The 11181-nt window shown below is 40.6% G+C and overlaps 1 protein-coding gene across 3 annotated transcripts in view; it reads right to left on the minus strand.

The window, feature by feature from the left end:
* The window catches only part of ARHGAP29 (Rho GTPase activating protein 29), a 74359-nt gene extending 65703 nt beyond the window's left edge, over positions 1–8656 (minus strand). For all 3 annotated transcript variants that reach the window (XM_063625545.1, XM_063625542.1, XM_063625540.1), the window contains exon 1: positions 8431–8656. In XM_063625545.1, the coding sequence (XP_063481615.1) occupies positions 8431–8443 (13 nt within the window). In that variant the 5' untranslated portion in view covers positions 8444–8656. The remainder of the gene's footprint in view (positions 1–8430) is intronic.
* Between the last annotated feature and the right edge of the window lie 2525 nt (positions 8657–11181).

An 11181-nucleotide genomic window follows, 5' to 3' on the forward strand; every position in this document is an offset into this window, starting at 1 on the left:
ATACTGGATTTTTTGGACCCAACTTACAGATTTTCCCCTCAAACCCCCAAAATAATAGTACCAAGGTCCTGCCACAAATAGGAAACCTCAAAAACCAAAATTCTTCTAATCGTGCTGAAAAAGAAAAATGCACCAAAGACTCTCACCATGGAAACCAATGATGCCTGAACTGAAGCAAACTAATAAGAGGGGACAAAGGAGTCCCCAGGCCAAGAGGAGGCTGAACAGTGCAACTACGATTCAATCATAAGTAAGGTTTTTGGAAGGAAATTTTTGAGGAAGTCCCTAAACCTCAAACACCCTCTTAAGTCTATTTTAAAATATATTATTTTGCACTTATACACCATTTCCCTTAATAAAGAGGATTGTGTTACTGACTAAAATTGAACTGGAAGCATCACTGACAAAATCATGAACAAGTTCCTGATGGAGAGAGAGGGTGTATGGATGGAGGTGGGGGTGTGACAAAGAGGAAGGAGCTCACAAGGAGGAGAGAAAAGCAGGGAAAGAGAGACAAAGGGAGGTGTGAGAAGGAAAGAGAGACAACTATAAAGGAGAAAGAAAGACAAGAAGGAAAGAAGAAAGAAATATGCAGAGACAAGGGGAAGCAGAGAAAGAAAATGAGATGGAGAGAGATAAGGAAGATAAAAGAGACAAACAGAGGTGATAGAGACTACCCACTGATAGAGAAAGGAAAGAGGGTCATTTCTCACATGCAAACAGTTCTGGGGGAAATGAAGCCAATTAGGCTCTGAGGTTGTTACCTTAAAAATATAAATATAAGAATCCAAGGCTCCTTGATTACCTGCTTCCACAATTATTTTTCAGACTTAATTTTTAAAATTTTTCCATTAGGCCTCAAACCTAACAGTACTAATATGACGAGCAGTACTGAAGACACCTAAAAAAACAAAGACTCCTTCAAACCCCACTAGAGAACGATGCACCATGGACACTCACCCACTGATGACTCAAAACTGAAGGACATCAGTGGGGGATGAAGAAAGAATTCTGAAGGCCAAGGAGAGTGGGGTTGGACAACTCTCAGGGAGCTCAAGGAAGTAAAGTCTGTCCCTCATAGCTGCTCTGGGTTATTCCTAACACCCCCTAAACCAGAACTACCTCTAAACCATCCCAAAACAACCAACTACTGTGCATAGGATCTGACACAGAGTCACAATAGTTGGCTATTTGGGAATCAAGGAATGTTACTTAGATGGTTAAATAAACTATAAGTAAAGTTGTCTAAGGGAAATTTTGAGAAGTCTCTCAATCTCAATCCTCCTCTTAAACCTTTAAAAAAATACATTATCTGCCATCCTTCATCCAGAGGATGATGACATTTGGAAATATTTGCAAAAATGGTAGTTTACTTTTAATTTAAAAGGGTTATTTTATTAATCTCCCCTGACTTGATTTTGTTTGAAGTAATTTATCACACAAATACACTTTAAATATGAAAAGCACATTAATAGATGCAATAATACCTTTCTGCAAGTCCAAAATTCTTGGTCTATAATAAAATTGTAGTGTTCAGAAAAAAAGAGTAAAACCATCAGTATATCTACCGTAGCAGTCCAATATCTTAAGTTTTTCAACAAGTTGCAGAAAAACATTTCAGGAAGCAACATATAATTTTTTTAAAATACTTGTGTTTTTACCATTTATATTACTATTGCCTCTAGTATTTTTTCATTCTCAAACAGAAATTCACATCCTCTATGATACTGTTCAAGTCAGCCATTCGGTGCAGCCTTAACTTTTATATTCCCCAAATCTTCCTCATGTGTTCTCTTCAAAATGTTTGTGGTACCAGACTGCACAGATTAGTATTCTTTCTATCTGCAGTGGTGACATTACCAGTATTGTTAATTTTACTTCATCTTCCTGAAGATAATTCTGTAGTTTAGGTAGCCTACTTTTCATAGCAGAACATGGGTCTAAAAAATTTGACAATATCTGGAGACATTTTTGGTTGTCATAACTGGGGAGGGGGATTCTACTGACATCTAGTGGGCAGAGGCCAGGGATACTGCTAAACTTCCTACACGCATAGGACTGCTCTCATCCCCAACAAAGAATTATCTAGCCCAAAAGGTCAATAGTGCCAAGGTGAAACACCCTGTTCTATATCCAACTACCACTTTATAAAAAACTGTAAGACCTAGGGACATGTTAAATTATGCCACAGTATACACCCAGAAAAATCTGGACTGTGGGCCATTTTATAGGATAAACATGATTTCTTCAACAAATAAACTGCAGGAAAAAAGATGGAAAGAAAAATCTCTAGATTATCCTTAAAAGATATATCAAATGCAGCCAGGTGCGGTGGCTCACGTCTGTAATCCCAGCACTTTGGGAGGCCGAGGCGGGTGGATCACCTGAGGTCAGGAGTTTGAGACCAGCCTGGCTAATATGGTGAAACCCCATTTCTACTGAAAATACAAAAAATTAGCTGGGCGTGGTGGCGTGCACATGTAATCCTAGCTACTCGGGAGGCTAAGGCAGTAGAACCGCTTGAACCTGGGAGGTGGAGGTTGCAGTGAGCCAAGATCACACCACTGCACTCTAGCTTGGGCAACAAGAGCAAACTCCGTCTCAAAAAATAATAATAATAAATAAACATATATATATAATCAAATGGAGGAATAAATAAAAACAGACACACTCTTCCACTGTAGTAAACAACTAGAAAAATGGACAAAATATATATTGTTTTCAGACACTGAACTACACACAGCACTGGGCTCAGGGCTGTCATCTCTGAGAGATGGGATCATAAACAAATGAGGTGAGCCCCACAATTACCCCAACTTTCTGCCTAAAGTCACATTCTTGACCATGGCACCCTTGACAAGTTGAAGAGACAGAGATCATAGTTCCAGGAGATTGGAGTCGCCAGAATCTGTAGGACAGAGTACCAGAGACTAAGGATGTAGAAAAAGAAAGAGCTCCAGAAATTTGCATAGGGAATTTCTTAATTATCTTGCTGAACACCAAGATGCACATGTATACAGCAAAACATAACAAGGATTGGCAAAGAATTTCCAGAAAGCTATAGATGGACAATTCCCAGGTTTCCCACAGGGCTGGAAGAACTCCATATTTTCATCAGCCAGAGTAGAGAGACCTACTGAACACCCCAGGGAGATCCCAAGGCATGCCTCATAGTACATCTAACCTAGCTTTAGTGAAAACTATACTCTAGCCACACCCCAACAAAGCTTCAAAACAGGCACATTTTATAATTTTCTTAAAAGCTGATGTTTAAAACAAAGTAGTAACAATATGTTGTGGCATTTATAACATATACAGAAGCAAAATGTATGACAATAGCATGAAGGAGGAGGAAATGAAAGTATACAGTAAGGTCCTTACATTATAGGTAAAGTAGTGTAATACTGTTTGAAGGTATACTGTAAGTTTAAAATATATACTCAAATTTCCAGAGATAAAGTTAATTAAGCCAATAGTGGGCATAAATAGAATTTCAAAAAATCAAAAAAAAAAAAGGCAAGACAAGAAGAAAAAGGAAACAACAAATGGAACAAATAAAAAAACAAACAGCAAAGTAACAGACTTAAACCCAATCATACCAATAATTACATTAAATATAAATAATCTAAACAGCCAAATAAAAAGGCAGAGATTCTCAGAATGAGTAAAAACGTAAGACCCAACTACATTTTTCCTATTAAAACACAGACTTGAAATATAATGACACAGATATATGGAAAGTAAAACAACAGAGAAAGACACACCATGCAAATACTAATCATAAGAAAGCCAAAGTAGCTCTATAATATAGGTATCAAAGAATTTTACCAAGGATAAAAAGCAACATTTCATAATGATAAGTGAGTCATTTCATCATAATGACAACAATCCTGAAGGCATCTGTACCTAAAAATAGAGGTCCAGAGTATGAGAAAAAAACTGAGAGAAATGTATGGAAAAAATAGACAAATCCCTAATGACAGTTAAGATTTCAGCATTCTTCTCTCAGTAATTGACAGAATAACAGAAAATCATTAAGGATCATTAAGGACATAAACTACTTGAATAGCACTATCAATCAACTTGACCTGATAGACATTTACAGAAAATTCCACAAAAAAACAGCAGAATATGCATTCGTTTCAAATGTATATGGAATATTCATAAGATAGGCCATATATGGGATAAAAAGAAGTCCCAATGAACTTAAGAGGACTGAAATCACACAGTGTATGTCCTCCGATCAAAACAAAATTAAATTCGAAACTAATAACAGAAAGATAGCCAGGAAATCCACAAATATTTGTAAATTATAAAATATAACTTTAAAATAACCAATGGGTCAAATTTCCACAAGGAAAATTTTAATATATTTTGAACTGAATGAAAATGAAAACCCATTTTAAAATGTGGAGATTACAAAGTAAAAGTCGTAGATAAATACACAATTTTAGATGCTTTATTGTAAAAGAGAAGAGTCTAAAGCCAATGATTTAAGCTTCCACTTTAAGAAGCTAGAAAACAAAGAGCAAATTATACCCAGAGTAAGCAGAAGGAAGTAAATAATGATAAGAACCGAAATCAATGATTTAGAAAACAGACAACAGAAAAAAATCAATGTAACCAAAAGCTGGTTCTTTGAAAAGATCAATTAAATTGATAAATATCTAGCTAGACTGATCAAGAAACAGAGAAAACACAAATCACTAATATGAATGGAAGAAAGAACATCAGTACAGACCCTACAGACACAAGGATAAAAGGATACAAGGGAATGTTACAAACAACTTTGCCAATAAACTTAACAACTCAGATGAAATGGAAAAATTCTTTGAAAGATACAGATTACTAACCCTGACACAAGAAACAGAAAACGTGAATAGCACTACATGTATTAAATAACTGAATTCATTATTTAAAATTTCCCACAAAGAGAACTACACCTACATGAGCTTCACTGATTAAATTCACTGAACCAGATAAAATAATCCTATACAAACTCTTGGAAAATAGAGGAGACAAGAATGCTTCCCAACTCATTCTATGAGGACAGCATTACCCTGAAACCAAAACCAGACAAAGACATTAACCAAAACAAAAACACACACACAAAACAAATTTCTTAACACAGTATTAGCAAGTCAAATCCAACAATATATAGAAAGGATAATACATAATGCCCAAGAAGGGTCTGTCCAAGGAATGCAAGCTTAGTTTAACATTCACTAGAAAAAAACCATGTGATCATCTCAAAAGATGCAGAAAAATCATCTGACAAAATTCCATGGCCATTCATGATTAAAACAGTCAACAACGTAGGAATAGAAGATAATTTCTTCAATCTGATAAAAGGCACCTACAAAAAAACCTACAGGTTTTCTCCTTAAGAGCAGGATTAATATTGTTACTGAGAGTCTTAGTCACTACAGTAAGACAAGAGAAAGAAATAAAATGCATTCACATTTAAAATGAAAGAAGTAAAATACTCAGAGATGATGTGTTTGTGTACCTAAAAAAAATCTTAAGCCTATAATTTAGCTACTACATCTAATAAATGAATATAGCAAGGTCACAGAATACAAAGTTAATACACTATAATCAATTTTATTTCTATACACTAACAACAAACAATTGAACAAAAAAATTTAAAACTTCTGCTCTTTGAGAGACAGTGTTGAAATAAAATGCAAGCCACAAATTGAGAGAAAATATCTGACAAAGGATTTGTAACCAAATATATCAGGAACTCTTACAATTCAATAAAAATAAAACAACAATCCAATAAAATAATGAGTAATGAAGTGAACATACGCTGCACAAAAGAAGATACACAACTGGGCAATAAGCACATGAAATATTGCTCAATACCGTTAGTATCAGGGAAATGCAAATTTCAACTTCTATGAGATGCTACTGAATAGTCACAAGAAATTTTAATTTCAGCTAGACTGAAATACTAAGTGTTGGTGAGGATGTAGGGTAACTGTAACTGTAATACATGCTTCTATATACAAGGTATACAATCACTTTGTGAAACAGCCTGGCAGTTTCTTACACAGGAAACGTGCATTTAACATACAACCCAGTAATTCTCCTTTTGTATGCATCCAAAAGAAATGAAAACATATATTCACCCCTAAACTTGTATACAAATGCATAGCAATTTTTTTCATGATAGTCAAAAACAAAACAACCCAAACTCCATCAACAGATAAACTGTGGTACAGCCTTACGATGGAATACTATTTAACATTAAATATCCATGACATAGGAAAAAATCATAGATGAATCTCAAAAGCATTAAGCTAAATGAAAGAAAGCCAGGCACACACACACTGTATATCTTTGGTATGATTCCATTTACATAAAATTCTAGAGAATATGAACCTAATCTTAAATGACAAAAGAATTTCAACGGTTGCCTAGGAATGCAGTGGTGCTGTAGGTGTGGGGGAAATTTCAATAAGCCTTTCGTTTGCTCCACTAAAAATAAAGCATCCCTCTACTTTCCCATTGGACATTCAACATACTTGGGAAACTCATGATATTATACCTTGGGCCCCATCAATATTGTCTATTGCTACCGAAGATGCAAAGGTTCTACAGGACTGTCTACCACAAAATGGGATCAGACTAAATTTTCTTAGTGAATGCTGAATGAATAAGTGATACGAGAATGAAAATTCTTTAGGGTGACTTCTGGGCATGAACTTTGTTCAATGTGGTTATACTAACCCCCGGGACCAAGAGCAGTGGCTATAAAAGCCTATGTTCCTAGGTCAAGAGCCTTTACATGTGAGGAAGTGAAGGTGCTTACAACTGAGGTAGATATTCTATTTTAAGGAGGTGAGGGGAGCAGTAATGACCAACCACTATACATTCTTGGGCAGCGCTTTTCTACATCTCAGCCAAAGTTCTATTTCCTGCCAAATTGGGGACTGAAACATTTTCTACTCAGGCCTATTCTATTCTCTTCAAGTTCACTCTTAAACTCTTCTCAGAATCATCAGACAAGAACTGTATACATACTGTAAAGCTCATGAAGCTTAAGCATCAGGGTTGCTCACTTACACAGTTCCTGTAACAAGGAGGCATTTTGAAATAGGCCTTTCTGGTAAACTGCGTAAAGAAATCACTACAGAAAGGGACCTAATCTCCAAGACTCCCAAAATTTTGTTGTGATTCACTCATTCGGAATATTCACTTCCATATCTAATTTTGAAGTATTTTTCTTGAAAGGGGAATCTCCTCTCCCAAACTGAATGAGGAGGAAGCGAAGCTAATTCCCAAAGATTAATAAAGAAAAAGGTAAATGTAGAACAAAAAGCTACTTAGAACTTTCATAAAACGTCTCCTAACATTCCCCTTCCCCCCGCCAACCCCTCCACCCCCCCGCCCAAAAAAGATCCATCTTTAGAAAACAGAGGATGTCAAAGATCCAAAAAACACAATGTGGAACGCCACCCTTGGTCTTTAAAGAGGGGTGGTGGTGGTCAAAAGGTGAGATAAACTCGGACATATTAGAAGGGCTGAAAGACAAGGGAGGAACGTCCTTGGCTGCTCTTTTTAAACCAAGGCAAGATCCCCCCTGGGAACACCAGGTTTCTATCACAGACCGGGTCCTGGGACACCTAGGGAAACAAACGCACAGGGGTCCGCTCTCTAGGTGGTAGCTGCAATCTCCCAGCTTGTCCCTTCCTATTTTGCAGAGCACACGACTTGCCCTAGAGCCATGGCTGGGAAAAGATGAAAGGGCGAGACTGGGCAGTAATGAGTGGGGAGAGAGAAGAGGAGGAGTAGGGTGGGAGGGAACGACAGAGACGCTCCAGAAGGGGTACACGGTGAGAATGCGCAAGACGGTGCTTTACAACCTTAGATCTCCCTCCCCCAAAGTAATAAATAGCCAGGGTCTAGGTGAGGTGGAGTGCAATAAGAAAAAGTAAATATGGAACATGAGACATCTGTTTTACTCAGCCTCTGCATGTGTCAGACTGAAATTTCAGAAGACGTCACCAAACTTCCAAAAAGCATCCCCAGTGAGAAAGACGGACTTGAGACCCGGTGAAGAAAACCAATGGGGTAAGGGTAAAGGAGCCCCTGAATTCCGCAGTGAGACGATGAGGGCTGGTGGCTAGCAAAGGGAGCGGGGCTGAGACACGCTCGGGGGGTCCTGTAAGGGGAGGAAAGTCCACCCGGCCAGCTTCTCCCCGGCTGCCCGCCGGCGCCACACAACTCGGAGCGCGTACCCGGGGTCCGCGGCCTACCCGCAGCGCCCACCCGCGTCGTCTCGCTTGTCCGCGCCTGCCTCGCCGGGCGCGCCCCCAGCCCCAGCCGGACCCTGGACGGCAACTCGCCAGCGCCCGCGCGGACGACCCCAGCCCGGAGCCAGCACCGCCGCGGCCGAAGCGAGCGCCACCTCCTCACACTCACCACGGCGCTCCATCCCGCGTCCCGGACGCGGACGGCCGCCCCACACCTACGGCCGCCGCCACCGCCTAGGGCTGGAGCTCGCCGCCCCCATCCCCCACGGCCCGCAGACCTCCGGCCAAGCGGCAGCCGCAGCCACAGACACCACCACCACCACCACAGCGGCCGCCGCCCTTGCAGCTACCGCCACGGCTGCGCCGGCCGCCTGCCCCGCCTCTTGGAGCCCAGCCCATTGGCCTGGCCCGCGCTCCCGGGGGCGGGGTCGGCGACCGCGGCAGGTGGGGGCGGCCGCTGGTTCGCGCGCTGATCGCGGCGGTCAGCTGCGCCCGGCCTGAAGTTTTCCCGACATCGCGGGCCGCGTCGGCCGCCCTTTTGACTTGCAGCCGGGCAGGCGGAGCGACTTAGAGGAAAAGTGATTTTTTGTACCCTCCTGCAGGGAGCAGGTTCTCTGTCCTTGTTTAATTAGACATTTCTCAGGTGGACTCTTTGAATTCCTTCCAGTCAAGACTCAGGTGTTCAACTTGTTTTGTCGGCCGTCTTCCTCCACCATCCTTCTCCCATTCAAAACAAAAGTACATTTTGTGCTTAACTTTAAAACTCCTCCCAGTCTTTTCTGTCTTCAACTGATTGTCACTTTCAGCAAACTAAATAAATTACTCAAAACATCAGCTATTATACAGTCCCCGACACATGGCAGGTGCTCAGTAGATGCTAGTTGATTGCATGTCCCCTAACCAGGCTACCTGCTTACCATTAAGTGCTCCTTGAGTCATGGGACTGATCAACACGGTGGGGGAAGCCGCAACCAAAATAAAACATTTATCTAGATGTTGGATCACACATCATATCATGCTTGGAGGAAAACAAAACACTGCATTTATATATAATATATATTAGTAACACTTACCAACTCTACTAAGAATACCTTTCCTGTCACCTGTGCTGACACATAAGCACTCCATGAATATTAGCTGATTAATGGGTAAAATTATGGAAAGGGAATTTGGAAAAATCACTTAATGGCATCTTCCCTTTAAATATTTTTCAAAAAGATTAAATATCTGTCATATTCTTCACCCTTCTTCGTTAGGAGAAATATATTTGAAAACATTCTCAAAGAAAGATGGTAGTTTTTGGTTTTGTTTTGTTTTAGAGAGAAACAGGGCCTTGCTCTGTGCTCAGGCTGGAGTGCAGTGGCACAGTCATAGCTCACTGAAGCCTCGAACTCCTGGACTGAAGGAATACTCCCATCTCAGCCTCCTGAGTAGCTGGGACTACAGGCTCGTGTCACCACACCCAGCTATGTTGTTTATTTTTATGTTTTGTAGAGATGGAGTCTTCGCCATGTTGCCCAGGCTTGTCTCAAACTCCTGGCCTCAAGGGATCCTCCTGCCTCATCCTCCCAAAGTGCTGGGATTAGAGGCGTGAGCTACCACACCTGGGTCATTTTTATAAGTAAATATGATTATTAACTGAGAAAGAGTGAATGTCAAACATCTGCTATGTGGGACAAATGGCTGTGTTTGGCAAAGAAACTAAAAAATAAAGGGCAATATCTCCGCCAAATCCTCTAACACTGACTCAGCATGTGCCCTGAATCATCCTTATAAGCCAACTAGGTTTTTTACCTATAAATGTTTCTTCATTAAAGTGGCTCATGATCATGGTTTTGGAGGACGAGGACTAACAGACACACAAACAAGAAATCAAAGGCATAACTGGATAGTGCATTAATAATAAAGCATGTATGACAGATGATGTGGTATTGATTACAGTATATATTAACACATATCCATTCTGCTTATTGAAATATTTTTCATTCCTTCCATGACAGAGAATCCTGCCTCTGCTCTGAAGCCTTTCTGTTCGCTCCAGTGAAAATTAGTCATCCACCGGGTGCGGTGGCTCACGCCTGCAATTCCAGCACTTTGGGAGGCCGAGGTGGGTGGATCACTTGAGGTCAGGAGTTCGAGACCAGCCTAACCAGCATGGAGACACCCCATCTCTAGTAAAAATACAAAAAATTAGCCAGGCACGGTGGCGCATGCCTGTAGTCCCAGCTCTTGGGAGGCAGAGGCAAGAGAATCGCTTGAACCCGGGAGGCAGAGGTTGTGGTGAGCTAAGATTGGGCCATTGCACTCCAGCCTGGGCAACAAGAGTGAAACTCCATCTCAAAAAAAAAAAAAAAAAGAAAATTAGTCATCCTATTTGACATCATATTGAACATAGGATACTATTCTTGTGGCACTTATGGTTTTGGTGCCATGGTTTTTGGCAGTGTTTATGCTAATTAGATTGAAAGTTCCACAGCACTACATTAGTTAGGTCTGTATCTAATACAGAATGGGCCCCCACTAAGAATTTTCTGGAGGGATGTGGAGGGCATGATCGGTAGGTCCAGAAGTAAAAATTCTTCCAGTGTGATTTTCTATTTTTTAAATCACAAACTGCACTCAACTTGGTTGTATCTAGTAGAACCAAATATGATGGTCACAAAAACCTCATGTCTAAAGCAAAGCCTATCCCAAATACCCTGTTCCCTGAGGTGAAGGGACTGATCACAAGTGTGCATGTTCCATGTGGGTGGTGGAGGTGGGAGACCAGCCCCACAGGGGAGCAGAGTGGACAGGTGCTTTTCCCCTCTGCCACACTTCAACAGCAGTCTGTTTAGGAGGGACCCACATTGTCCATCATGTCTATTGTATTTTTATTGATTCCACAAATATTTACTGAGTACCTCTAATGTGCCAGACA

This window comes from Symphalangus syndactylus, chromosome 12, assembly GCF_028878055.3.
Source record: "Symphalangus syndactylus isolate Jambi chromosome 12, NHGRI_mSymSyn1-v2.1_pri, whole genome shotgun sequence".
NCBI lineage: Eukaryota > Metazoa > Chordata > Mammalia > Primates > Hylobatidae > Symphalangus > Symphalangus syndactylus.